The following is a 13,002-nucleotide window of genomic DNA, read 5'->3' on the forward strand; positions in this document are numbered from 1 at the left end:
ATAGAAATGAGATTATTATCATATTCATTTACATGATTGATTGACTTTGAATCCGGTGATTGTTTTGTGACTTGTATACGTGTGTTGTAAATGTTATGATTGGGTAGACGAGGGAAAATGTTTGCAGAATCCGTGTATAATAAGTACATTCTATCTTGATGAATACATGCACTTGATGATACAATTGAGGACTCTCGAACATTTCTACTAGGTATGCGCTCGCCACATGGCTATTGATTTAAATTCATATATTGGACTTCCCAGGGGAAGCGACAAAGGTGATGCTATCAAAAGATCATCCAAGTTTCTTTAGTCTGTCTCCGACACAAATAATCACGCGATCTTGTTCAATCTATCATTCAATCTATCATCCAAGGAGGGCATAAGTAAGATTTATATCAACAACACTAACACTTTCAGAGAATGAGGCTGGATAGTCTTAACGGAATCGCGATGTGTAGTATATATGCATATAGGTATGCGTAACTTGTGGATGCGTCGTCTGTCTGGGTAGTTGGGCATAGCTAGCTGATGTGTAGGCGGATGGGTGAGCGGGGAATGATTGAATGATAATTGATTTGTTAGCTGGGATTTGAGGGTTGTGTGTGGTATTATGATTATATGTTGTTGTTGTTGTTGTTTTTTTTTTTGGTTGTTTTTTATAGATATAGATTGAATTCTTATAGATAGGTAGGTAGATAGATAGAGAGGGATTTGAGATCTTTGATTTTATGGTGAGAAGTGAGTAGTGAACACATCTACATCTACATCTACATCTAAATTCCGCCGCCAACCCCAAGTCAAGAGCACAAGCTAGCGCGCGAATTCACACCCATTGGAGCACTGCAACCGACGATAACGAAGTGAGTCTTTTCCGTTTCCGGCGATTTCAGTCGAGCCATCCATCTTATAGAGCTACGGTTTCTGGACAAAGAAATTGCGAGAGTCGATTATGAGATTTATCAAGATTCAAGCGGGGCTGCGGATTGGGATTGATGCGGAGAGAAGATCGCTTGGGTTGAGGTTGGCGAGGAGATTCAAATGGACCGCTGATTGAGACGATTACGTAGGAGAAGGATTGGAAATTGAGAGGGTTGTGGAGGGGATATGGGGAGTGTGATTCGAATTAGTATGTGCTATGGTATGGTGGCAGTAATTTCGTGGATCTTTTCCTCATATTGTCATCGTGAATTACATCGTAGATGAAGCAATCATAACCTTCAACCGCATAGCGCGCCAAACGATCGCGCTCAGACTGTGCATGGCTCTCCACCATCCGAGACGATGTTACCATGGAAGAAATATACCAGACGCGGTTCAACGCGCGTGGATCTCGCACCTGCAGATGCGGATTTCGTGCGCCGAACGCGGCACCGATGGCTGCACATATCCTGGTACACGCAGCGTGTCGTGTCTTCGGATCTCGAGAGTTCGGAGAAGTCCCATGGCACGGGCGTCTCCCAAAAGGTACCAGGACACGATTGACGTTGCATATCATGGCGCGGTTTCGGTTTGCCTGTGTGGCGGGTGCGTTGCTGGGTTTCTTTGGTAAATTTGTTGTATCAGGAGAGTTTGCATACGAGGCTGTTGACGATTTCTCAGTGTATCATTGTTTTTGCATTTGTGCTTTCTTTGACGGCGCTGGCGTCTAATCAGACGGGTTATAGGTACAGCGACGGCTTATGCTGCGGTTCCACAGGTTTATGTGTCTACTTCGTAGATGTGTGTAAGTAGGAGTGTTGAGTTGGGAGTAATTAGTAGTATGTATAGGGCAAATACCGTTGGGTATCGCTATTTGGCTCCTTCGAAGGGCGTGTCAAACTCGGAGAAGCTCCACATTAAACCAGTTTTGATATGTTCATGATGGGTATTCTTCATTTCGTTTGAAATCTCATTCTTCCAAAACTTGGCTACTAGTATTATTTATATGTTTAATTATTCAAGAAATTCCAGGCCCTTCTTTGAATCTCTGTCGTTGCCCCAATGTACAGTTCTGAGGGATGGTTTCTAGCCAGTGTCCAAAATGCATCTAAGCTAGCACAATGAAAGTGCTCAACCAACGGATATAATTCCGTCCACACCAGTTGATCTATGATCTTGAAAGCACCATTATATCCCTCTATTAGATTAGAAGTAGGATCAAAGTCTGCCGAGACAACATTGAGAAAGCCACGGTTGCTGCTGCCCGGCTTAGAACTAAATGATAAGAAAGATGCAGAGTCGATAACGAGGAAAGTTGTTGTGGACAAATTAGCTGGAATACTTTGGGAAGCGACCATGTTTTGGAAGTGTCTGAAAGGATGTTAGCTTTATTGGGAAGTGTAAGGGAAAGTCATCATACTCTCTAGCATCTGCAAAATCGTCATCGAATATACTTTCATCGAGACCCTCTATCCAATGTAAAGTTGCTTTTTGCCTCACGTTTTCAACTCCTACCATGCCTTCCCATCCACTATCTAATCCCGATTCCAGTCTAGCAAGAAAGTTCTTCCATTCCTCCTCGCTTTGCCCCTTGCTCATTTTGTAGATGACATATCCAAATTTATCACCGCTACTCAATTCTCTTACCCAATCTTCTTCTACTCTCGAGGGGTTCAAGATTTGTGGCTGTGCTATTTGGTGCGCGTCGGCCCTATCTAAGATGTCCCATATGGGTTGTAGAGCTTCCTGATTTGGTCCAAATGAAGAATGCTTATCATTTGCCATTCTCATCTCAGCGGTCTCTTGTATTTTTTGTTGATAGTCTATCTGGAAGTCCTCTCTTCTAGCCGTTTGTATACTCTCATATATTGCATTGTTCCTTTTCCACGAGCTTTCATCATCACTCAGTAACCCAGTCACAGTCTCTGGTTCATGTCGATATACAAACCCGACAGTATGCGGTACAACGTGGAACTCGGTTTCGATATAGAGATCGAGTATGCTGTTTAGAACACGAATGTGATGCTGAGGAATGAGATTAATCTCAGCTTCACCAAAAATAGATCTCGGTTGATTGGAGAATTGGGAAAGAGTTGCGTTATAGAGAGGGAGTAAGTTTGAGAATATAAAGCTGCGGGATTGTAAAGCCATATTTTCAAAGAGATAGGATTGGATGTATTCTTGCCACAGAGCCGGCAAATTGTAAACCGGTTTAGATCTCCCACTTGAAACTTCCAGTGCGTCTAATACATCTTGAAGAATGTCAAATTCGAACCACATATGGTTATAAATATCTCGTAATCTGCCTTGTACACGAGGAGTGTGAAGATATTCAAACACGCCTACTATGAGCTGTATTTGAGAGAGAGCCGCATCGATATTCTCTGATTTAGAGAGGCCCATGGACTCCCAACGGGCAGGAGGAATTGGCGACATACCGTGCCAAACCTAGAGAGAATTAGCCCACTGCGATTGTTCAAAATGTTCAGATAGAGAAGCTATATTGAAACGGAGGTGACTACCCTTTTCTTAACCATGTCCATATTTCGTTCAATGCTCAGTGAATCTAGTGCAGCACGCAAAATATCACTCATCCCAGATGCAGCCATCATGATTCTAGCCAAAGGCGGTGCAGTGGAGAGAGTTGCAGATACACTCTCAGAGCCAAGTTGAGTTTTAAGGGGTTCTGGCGCCCATTCAACGTAACTGGTCGACAAATATTTCACTACCTCCTCGGGCATGAGAGGTTGTTCGGTTTTTCGGTTTCCAGGCATGATACCAGACTTGGCAGCGGCGAGGAAGTCTGTAACTGTATGGATCTCAAAAGGCGAGATGACTGCAACATGGCCCGGTGGAGTTGGAGGTAGGGATGGAAGAGCTAGATACATAGATAAAACGATTGCGAGGATCATTGTTAGGAAAACTTTGGAGCAACATCCACATGTACACCATCCTTTCCTTGTTCTCATTGGAGGTGCTCCAGCTGCGAGCAGAGGCTCTAGAGGCGCGGGAGACATGTTGTGAGCTGGAGTGTTTTGCACAAGAGTGTATTGAGGGTAATCTCCTCAAATATCGGAATAAAATATTCTAGCATGGTATTTACGTGATAGGGGTCACATATTGACACGTGACTTATCCACTGTCATCACATCGAAATCTACAAGCATATTCCATCTGACATGGAGCTTGCAGAACGCGCTTCCTTGAGATAGCTCCTAATATAGTGACGATGAACAACACCATATCTGACAGACAACCCCACCCCGCAACTTGAGGCTGGAGAGTTATGCCATGTCTCACCGCTGTTACACGACAGTCCTCGAGCTATTCAAAACAGCTTTACCAAACACTTTGATAATCCAGTTATTTCCATTCAACTTCTATTGAAAAGTATATCTTTGAATATCTATCTAGGTAATTATTTCAGTGAACAAGAACTGGAATTTTACTCCATCCTTTCGAATCAAGCTATTTTGTTCGCAATCGATTCGTTAAAGTATCTTGATTGTTTGTGTTGTGGTCGAATTCGGTCGGTTTTTTCTCCGAACAGCGAGCTGAGCTGAAACCTCAAGCTCTTGCAATGCGGGACTGCGTTTGCTGGCCCGGGAGCTGTCGATCTCCTAGATCAAACCTTAAGTATAGTGGAACTTAAATATCACTTCATATCTCGTTCTCCACGTCATCCAGACACGTTGGGTTGATCGTAAAGATTCATACAATCATCAATTATCAATCACTTCCTCCAATTCATCAAACAAAATCTCATTCACGTACTAAACATCATCAAATCAGCAGCTCTAAATACCCCAAAATGCGCGGTCGTGTCCTTCTCACCCTCTCTGCTTTCGGCCAAGGCGTTACACCCTTCATCGCAGATTGGAATCACACCCACATCTACAACCCCCGCTGGCCTCCTCATGCCAAATTCCACAATGGACAAACCATGTCTTTGGGCGCACTACTTGGTCTCGTTACTTTATACTATACCTGGCGCTTCCCACGTATCCCAACATCGAAGTCCAAATCGAAGGTAGAGAAGAAACAGACTCCAGAATCATCAGAGTCAGTGTGGGTGCGAAAGATGACTCGGGATAGTATGATCACAGCTGCGATTGCGGGGAGTTTGTATTGGATCGCGGGGTTGTCTGCGATATTATACCCGGGAAGTAAGGCGATGGATCCAGAATTTGGGGATTCGGCTCCGCAGATGATCATCTTTCCGTTTTTTATGGGGATGGCTATTTTAGGAGCCTGGTTTGAAGTCAAGGAACTGGATAAGGCGTAAGGGTACGGACATTATGCTAGGGAGGAGTGTTCAAGGGGCGAAAGAGAAGGATACCTTTGAAATGAAGGAGAATGAAGCCAGCATCTTTGAAGTTGGAGTTAAAGGTTCCAAGCTAGTTTGGATATCGGAATGGGTGGAGTCATGATAACTTCAAGCGGGTAAGGTTTCTGGGTAGGGTAAAAAAGCACGATAAATGATCTTCATGAGATATTAGCTACGAAGGAAAGCACGATGGAAATGATGGAATGATTTAATGTATGTCAAATTAAATGGTTAATATTCTTCAGGGTATGGGTTCCCGGATCATGGAATTGCTGGTAAAACAACTTCTCCTTCCTTTGGCTGCACATCCAACTGTCCATCTTCACGCCATGGTGCCTGATGTTTCTCTGCGAACTGCCTTATATCATCAAAATTCTTGCATTTGTGATCACGGTTGAAGTCCGGATATAAGTGAACACGGTCTCCAGACTTTGCCCACAAGAAAGGGTGTGCTCCTGTATCAGCTGAGCACATTAGACTTTGGCGGACGGTGTCTAGACAGTGGTCTGTTGTGATTGTTAGCAATTGAGTCCACGCAATAGTGCTAATGTACATACTTATATGTGCTTTCAAGATGTATTCTTCATTCTTGAATGGCCCTTCTCCGAGATTGTGGTAGTACTCAGAGTTGTAATAGAGGCCTTGTCGAAGAAGATTCTACGTATAATCAGCCTCCGTTTATAATGTCTAACTTTGCAAGCAAGTCTTATCTAGAATGGGAAGTCTTACCAGACAATGCAATTGATGCATCACCTCAACTATAGCAGGATAACCAGGACCTCCATCTTTCTCATCTACTCGGAAATGATCAAGTGATATTCCGGCTTTAGGAGCATCTTCTGGTGGGATGATTATTGCCTTATCTATTCATGTGTGTCAGCATCAGAACTTATCCCGCTTGAGATAGAGACTGCTAACATACATTTTGTTCCAAGATTGTACCATGCTTCATCGACTTCCGGGCTAGCATCTTCTCTGTATATGGTGTTGGTAAACAGTGAACCATTGAATCGAACAGTTTCGTATTCAATGTCAATTTTATCAAGTATGGGACCTGTGAGGGTCAGTTCGTTTGTTATGTTTTTCAAAGATAAAGTTTTGGTAACTGACTCCAAGTTTGACTCGTGTGCTTAGCACATACTTGGTCCAGATTTCTGGGGGGTTGGTGTGTTGTGAGATATGTTGTGGTGTTTGTGAGCAGTGTAACGACAACTATACATGATATCCAGAAACACGTCTGCGTTTTCGAGCATTTCGTGGTTCTAGGATTGTCTAGTGTTGATTTATGAGATTTCTCAGTCGCCGTGTATTCACTTTCCAAATCAGTAAGAAATGGTACACTTGACTCATCCGAATGTTCCATGTTTTCCTCGATTGAACTCAAATATTCAGACGTGAGTTTGAATGTAAGTAGTTCCGCTGCTCTGTCTTGTTAAATTGGAAAGTCGTTGAAGATTTCGCAAACAGTCATCTGAAGCACGGAATACCGAAAGTCCCTCACCCAACCCCCCACCCCTGTGCCCCCTTCATTTCTTCAAGAAAGATCCGAAGATCACTATCTACCTTCCAGTTCTAGCATGACAAGCCCGTAGTTAGCAATCAGGTTTCCGACCGACCCATCGTAAGCACTAAAATGATCTGATCTTCAAGTACTTCCAGAATGCCGCTCTTGATAAGAACACGAAAGATCGACATACTCATATTCTGTACCAATTGGTTCCGAATAAAGCAAGATACGTTGATTTATACGCACAAGCTTTCAGTGGCTTTGGATCGTGCATGCATATTGTGGGTTGAAGGATCGCCAAGGCTGACAGCTCCTTCCCCTTTTAGTTAAGACAGAAGCGAGCCCCGCATGACACCTCAAGTCGTGGAATTTGCGGATATAATGTGGGTCTATATTTTGATATTAATGGCTCCTCGTGTATACTCAAGTTTTACGATAAGCAACTATATACGACATACGAAAGCGATATCTCACCATTGAAGATTTTCCACAAGGCGACAAATCATTGGTTCAGTGACAGGGTTACAAGATAATCTAGCAATGGACAAGCGTGTATCAAGATTATTCAGTTACATTACATTCTTCATTTAGCCATAAATTCATCAACGATGATCCTCAAAACCCCGCCTTCCATGGCAAAAACACACCCCCGGCTTCTTTTCTCAGAGCCAAGATTCTTCTATTGTACAGCGTAGAACCAGTTGGTCGCCGCTTCTTCTGGCGCAGCGTCCTTCTTCTGAACAGCATAGAAAATGTTGGATGCCTCTTCTGGCACAGCGTCTCGTTTCTGAACGACATAGAAGAAATCTGCAGCTTCTTCTGGCACAGCATCCTTCTTCTGGACAGCGTAGAAAATGTCGGAAGCTTCTTCTGGTATGTCATCTCGTTTCTGAACGACGTAGAAAAAGTTGGTCGCTTCTTCTGGCGTAGCGTCCTTCTTCTGGACAGCATAGAAAATGTTGGATGCCTCTTCTGGCACAGCGTCTCGTTTCTGAACGACATAGAAGAAATCTGCAGCTTCTTCTGGCACAGCATCCTTCTTCTGAACAGCATAGAAGTAGTTGGTAGCTTCTTCTGCTGGTGCTGCATCCCGTTTTGCCTCTAAGGTAGATTCGCTGCTGTGTGCTTCTCTTGTGTCTTTTATGAATGTTAGCATGAGTTATCTATCAATGGAATTAAAATGAATTACATACCAATTGGAGTAGGGAGAGCAATTGCTACGCCGAGCAAGCTCAAAGCTGTTAATGCATATGTGACCTTCATGATGACGGGATGTTATGGGGTTGTTTGAGTGAAAGACGAAAGTGAGAGTAATGTTTATAGAAGGCCTGATTTCCTATACTCTAGAAGGAATTGGAAACTATATATAACACGATCTTCAACACAATATCACCTGAGGATATCTGAAGTACTTTTGACCTCCTTCCTAATCCGTGGAAGTGGGATATTTTCTAGGGTACAGTTGCAGGTGCATATTCGAAGGATTCATTTCCCAGATATAGTTTGCCAACATAACGCTTGTGCATCATGTAGGGGAAAGATTTCTGCGCCAATAGTTATCAGTGACTATATCCACACGAACCCCCCAATGAAGTTTGGGAGTCTAACATTGGCTGCGTTATCTTCACATTCTTGCTGGTCATCACTATCTTTCTGTAGCAATTGACGTCAGATTACCGAGAACATTTCGGGAAAGACGGAAGAATCGCATTCTGCCGTTCACACAACTTTGTCTCAGTACTTTTTTCTACCTCGAAGATCTCTGAAAATATACATCTTCTGGTCGTGGAACAGCCGAAGGAGCAAACAACGAATATGGACTCTAAACATGTGCGATATGATCAGCTCCCACTTGAAGAAGGTTCCAGTCCGCCGGAAACAAGAAAAGCCACCTCCAATACCAGAAGATTGTTTCAGGGTGTCCTATGTGCAGCTGTTCTAGCATCAATCATCATCGGTGCCTTCTGGATATGGCTTCACAAACACCCTAATCGACCTCAATACATCGACTGCGGCTCCTCAGTCGAAGAAGCACTCTCCAAAAATTGTGTCATGGAACCCATGATCTACGGCTGGGTACCACGTGAATGCTACTTCTCCGATCTCAGTTCTCAGTATTCCCCCTTTGAAGACAGAGAGTGGTATACAGACGACACCTACACCGTGCAAATACCCCCTGCAGACTTATGGGCGGGAAAGAACAAACACGTTTTTACGCACAAATATCATTCGACGCATTGTTTTTTTCTCTGGAGGAAATTGGCACTGGGGATTGCGAGGAGAGCAGATTATTTGGACGACAAGAGTTTGGATTTGGAACATTCGGATCATTGTTCGGAGGTTTTGGATCATTATGGAGGGGAAACTAGTAATTCGACGAATGATGTTGTGATGGGATTTCATAGGTGTGAGAGATTGGCTTGGGTGTAGGAATGATGTGAAAAGAGACTTTGGAGGGGAAAAGGAGATTTTGCGATGTTGCTGCAGGATGAAAGCTTGAGGTTTTCGATTGGGTTATTTACATCTGCATTGAATTCAGGGTGAATGAAAAACAGTTATTTATTCCTTTGACAATGAAGTTCAAAATTCTACAACAATTGTTGGGCTCATGATTAAATCATGTTCTCTTTTCATTATTTTGTCGTGCGCTGATAATTCATCACAAACGCTAGAAGAAAGAGAAGTGGGAGACCTCAGACCGGTACATTGCGTACATATGGTATTCGCGTGCTCAATTAGCTCTGAGGTTGTCTAACTGCTGCACCCACCCAACAACACATCTCTTTCAAACCCCGATTAAATAATACCACTAAGTGAGATATCAACCTCATCTTTAGTTTTTCTGGATGACCGGCGTTGATGTAGATGCTCTCAACTCCTCAGGATCCGGAAAATATCCCGATCTAACTAACAAGTCAAAATTCTCTTTATCCTCCAATTGACTACAAGCCTCCAAAAAGTCCTCGGGAATATATTTCCTAATCAACTCCGCCATATTATCACCTCTGGCAGAACGAACATATGTACGGAAATCCAATGTTCCAGACCACAGATCCATTCCGGGGGGGTAATAGCCCGCAAATTCCCAATCAATCAAAGCTTTAGGTTGGAGAGTTTCCATGTCTATGAGAAGATTATGGGCTGCTAGATCTCCATGCTGAAACACGTATTCGGGAGTTGCGAGTGGGAGAGTTTTCCACGGTCCTTTTCTTCCTTTCCATGGCTTTTGCGTATCGATAGGTAGCCAAGCAGGAGGCATAACAAAGCCGACAATACCTCTTGTGTGAGATTTCATAGTGGAAAGCTGTGGTAATACAGTATTTTCTACGAAGTTGATTGCATTAGCATATGCTCTACACACACAAGTATCGCAAGAAGCTTCTTCCGTATGTTTTTGGCCAGTTGTTATCCGACAGCCTAATGCACGCAATTTGTCAAGATTAACGCCATCGATGAGTTCCGTCACAAGATATCGTGTACCGTCTGGATTAACACCATAATCGAGAAGACGCGGAACGGGAATTGTAGTTTTCTGTGAAACAAGTTTCAAAGCGTTGACTTCATTGTTGATGCGGTCGTGATTGAATAATCTCTTGCACTCAATTGGACGATCTTCTAAATCCATATAGACCCATGGAAGCCGTGATGTTTTCCTGAACATTGTGGGTGTGAAATCATACCGAACATTCCAGGTTTCTAACCGGCGAACGACGTCTGCATCGTTGAAAATTGGGAGCTTTGGGAGTCGTGATTGTTCGTTGATACGGGGTGTCGACTTCATACTGTCAGCTGGATTACCCATTGTTACTAATGTAAGTTGAATTCGATTTCTTGATCAGCAATGCTACTATATTTTGGTAGATCAGAGTGTGTAAAGATCGGAGATTATATTTGAAGAAAACTGGCTAGAAAAATAGGCATGTACTCAGAAAGGGGTGTCCGTACGGCAGCGCGATAGTTACAACGAGCCGTATCAAATGCTGTCCAGCACTTAATACATGATGAACTGTACAAGGGAAACCTGGTAACTCGCAGGAAACCTGGATATACTTGATCATCCTCTGTTATGTGTTGCTACGATAGAATATTCTGATCAAACTATCAGGGTCAAGCAGCCGAAAGTCCCCGTAACCATATTTCTGCTATTCGTCGATTCCACCAGCTTACGTACGGCAAAATTGCGTTGGTTGCCTAGACAAGAAAGTTTGGAGGGTATTCTACGAAAATTTACATGGCAAACTCGATCGGCTAAACCTTTCGTAGTAATGCAAAATAGTTAAGTCAAGCTAGATGTTCACATCAACCCAAAAGCCCAAAGCTTTTCGAAGAACAGAATCCCAAATCTAGTCAACATGTACACTTGCATTGATAGACATGATAAATCGATAACCCCGACTATTTCTCTCGCCTATATTGACGATTTCATGCCACTTTACAGACTGAATTCAAAATAACAACAGATGCTCTCGCGATCGAAGTAAATTAAAACTGCAATCAATGCATTTATTTCATTCCTGTAACATACTCCCGAAATCCTAAAAACAAACAGGTATCAACACCCCAAACACCTCATTCATAAACACATAGAGCCCAGATATCCAGCAATGACTAACAAACAAACACGTTATCTAACACATGCAAAATTTTCTCGCCGCTTCCGTTCTCCTTCTCATCAAATCTCAAGCCCATTACATACCCAAGAGACCAGCCACCGCTACCGCCCCCGCAAATGTGATCCATCCCACAGTCGTAACATCCGCCGCACTCGAACCAGTAGCCGACGCCGACGCCGCAGTACCCGTCGCACTACTCGCTCCCGAGGAGCTACTTGTCCCAGAACCCGATTCTGCTTTCAATGGAGCGAGCGTGCCTCCCACAATGCCTTTTGGGTTTGTAGTGGCATCACTATCTAGTGCTTTTGCCGCGAGTGAGAATTTCGCTAGGGTTTTTTTGTTGTCGGTTCTGGGTTGTGTTAGCGTGAAGTATTTTATATTTGGTATCTAGACGGAGAAGAAAAGATAGGAAAGGGGAAATAACACTTACGCATTAACATTAACAGCTCCTACCATTCCACCTTCACAATGTCCAGGATATCCACAGTAAAACCAGATCGGTTTCGTGTCATTTACGAGCACGCTAAAGACGGAGGCATTGGCTTCGGTGCCAGTGGTAGCGATTGGACCAGAGAAGAAACCTGAACCCTTACAGGGCGATGCAAATGCTGCTTGGGCGACCGAATGCGTTTTGGCATAGAAATGGAACTCGAGAGTTGTGTTTACGTCAGCCTTGGTTTCGTTGGGGGAAAAAGTAAGTTGGCCGCCGGCGCCAACGAGAATAGTGTGAGTTGGGTCAGAGGGAGAAGTGCTTGTGGTGCTTGATGGAGTCACCGCACTGGATGCAGAACTGGCATCTGCGGCTCCGTATGCAGCGAAGGTGAAGGGGAGAGCTCCGAGGAGAAAAGTGATTTTGCTGAATTGCATGGTGAATTATTATTAACTATTCGCGATGTGGAACAAAAGATTATGTATTGATTGTATGATTGAGAGAAGACAATGAAAAAAAAACAATCAACTTTTGGGTTTGGATTTAATAGAAAGAAGGTCAAAATTGAAATGAGGAATGAGATTTAAACAACGATAGCTATCGGTTTATATAACAATCATACAACGCCTCTTTCTTTGGAATTTGCGAGAGACATATTAAAGGAAGACGGTTCGCCATCCCATCATGGTATCATGATATCCCAAGATTAGCATTCAATTGACATCCGAAACTGGCACGTCAACTTAGCCGCTCCATTTTGGTCCCGAAAGTACGACCCCAAGTTTCGGCTCTCCATCACGAATCGAACTCGAAATATATTCGGCTTGCATATGCACCCCTGATAAAACAGAAAAAAGCAACGCCCCCCAGCCCTAGAGTCGACGCAACGTCATCTGATAAGCTCGGTTACTTTCACCCGACCCAGTTATCCAATCATATCAGAAGTCTTGATGTAACCTAGCCCTAAGTGATGTTTAAACCCCTGCATGGATATCTATTCTAAATCTCTGATCCCCAGCGCCAATTTCAAGCGGAAATGGTTCAAGGTGGTTAATTTAAATGCGAGTCTGACAGGAGCAAGCCGTTGCCGAGAGAAGTATCTGACACCAAACTGTAGATGTGTGTAAGTGGCGCGGATATTGAAACGTGATCTGAGGAAGGCGCAGCAAATTATGCCAGTGCAATGTCGGTTTTGATTTGTGCA

General features: G+C 43.5%; 9 protein-coding genes across 9 annotated transcripts; 4 read left to right on the plus strand and 5 right to left on the minus strand.

Annotated features, from left to right (window-relative positions):
* Positions 1 to 800: 800 nt before the first annotated feature.
* Positions 801 to 1,057, plus strand: Bfra_009372 (uncharacterized protein; the record flags this gene model as incomplete). The annotated part of the gene is made up of 2 exons (XM_037339715.1): positions 801 to 863; positions 914 to 1,057. Coding segments are annotated over 2 exons (207 nt in total), but the record flags the coding sequence as incomplete, so codon positions are not given.
* Positions 1,058 to 1,292: 235 nt separating this feature from the next.
* Positions 1,293 to 1,734, plus strand: Bfra_009373 (uncharacterized protein; the record flags this gene model as incomplete). The annotated part of the gene is given in 2 exon segments (XM_037339716.1): positions 1,293 to 1,586; positions 1,603 to 1,734. 2 exon segments carry the CDS (start codon positions 1,293 to 1,295, stop codon positions 1,732 to 1,734), a joined length of 426 nt encoding a protein of 141 aa, XP_037189766.1.
* Positions 1,735 to 1,931: 197 nt separating this feature from the next.
* On the minus strand, positions 1,932 to 3,938 carry Bfra_009374 (uncharacterized protein; the record flags this gene model as incomplete). The annotated part of the gene is made up of 3 exons (XM_037339717.1): positions 1,932 to 2,292; positions 2,342 to 3,369; positions 3,444 to 3,938. The coding sequence occupies 3 exons, from the start codon at positions 3,936 to 3,938 to the stop codon at positions 1,932 to 1,934; spliced, it is 1,884 nt and encodes a 627-aa protein (XP_037189767.1).
* Positions 3,939 to 4,732: 794 nt separating this feature from the next.
* Bfra_009375 (uncharacterized protein) lies at positions 4,733 to 5,206 on the plus strand (the record flags this gene model as incomplete). The annotated part of the gene is made up of 1 exon (XM_037339718.1): positions 4,733 to 5,206. One exon carries the CDS (start codon positions 4,733 to 4,735, stop codon positions 5,204 to 5,206), a length of 474 nt encoding a protein of 157 aa, XP_037189768.1.
* Positions 5,207 to 5,509: 303 nt separating this feature from the next.
* On the minus strand, positions 5,510 to 6,611 carry Bfra_009376 (putative tat pathway signal sequence protein; the record flags this gene model as incomplete). The annotated part of the gene is made up of 5 exons (XM_037339719.1): positions 5,510 to 5,754; positions 5,806 to 5,905; positions 5,978 to 6,111; positions 6,171 to 6,302; positions 6,359 to 6,611. 5 exons carry the CDS (start codon positions 6,609 to 6,611, stop codon positions 5,510 to 5,512), a joined length of 864 nt encoding a protein of 287 aa, XP_037189769.1.
* Positions 6,612 to 7,434: 823 nt separating this feature from the next.
* On the minus strand, positions 7,435 to 8,018 carry Bfra_009377 (uncharacterized protein; the record flags this gene model as incomplete). The annotated part of the gene is made up of 2 exons (XM_037339720.1): positions 7,435 to 7,892; positions 7,949 to 8,018. The coding sequence occupies 2 exons, from the start codon at positions 8,016 to 8,018 to the stop codon at positions 7,435 to 7,437; spliced, it is 528 nt and encodes a 175-aa protein (XP_037189770.1).
* Positions 8,019 to 8,570: 552 nt separating this feature from the next.
* On the plus strand, positions 8,571 to 9,185 carry Bfra_009378 (uncharacterized protein; the record flags this gene model as incomplete). The annotated part of the gene is made up of 1 exon (XM_037339721.1): positions 8,571 to 9,185. One exon carries the CDS (start codon positions 8,571 to 8,573, stop codon positions 9,183 to 9,185), a length of 615 nt encoding a protein of 204 aa, XP_037189771.1.
* A 403-nt stretch (positions 9,186 to 9,588) lies between these two features.
* Bfra_009379 (putative protein kinase-like domain protein) lies at positions 9,589 to 10,557 on the minus strand (the record flags this gene model as incomplete). The annotated part of the gene is made up of 1 exon (XM_037339722.1): positions 9,589 to 10,557. The coding sequence occupies one exon, from the start codon at positions 10,555 to 10,557 to the stop codon at positions 9,589 to 9,591; it is 969 nt and encodes a 322-aa protein (XP_037189772.1).
* An 886-nt stretch (positions 10,558 to 11,443) lies between these two features.
* On the minus strand, positions 11,444 to 12,235 carry Bfra_009380 (putative extracellular serine-rich protein; the record flags this gene model as incomplete). Its single annotated transcript, XM_037339723.1, has 2 exons — positions 11,444 to 11,717; positions 11,799 to 12,235. The coding sequence occupies 2 exons, from the start codon at positions 12,233 to 12,235 to the stop codon at positions 11,444 to 11,446; spliced, it is 711 nt and encodes a 236-aa protein (XP_037189773.1).
* Between the last annotated feature and the right edge of the window lie 767 nt (positions 12,236 to 13,002).

This window comes from Botrytis fragariae (genome assembly GCF_013461495.1).
Source record: "Botrytis fragariae strain BVB16 chromosome Unknown tig00000161, whole genome shotgun sequence".
NCBI lineage: Eukaryota > Fungi > Ascomycota > Leotiomycetes > Helotiales > Sclerotiniaceae > Botrytis > Botrytis fragariae.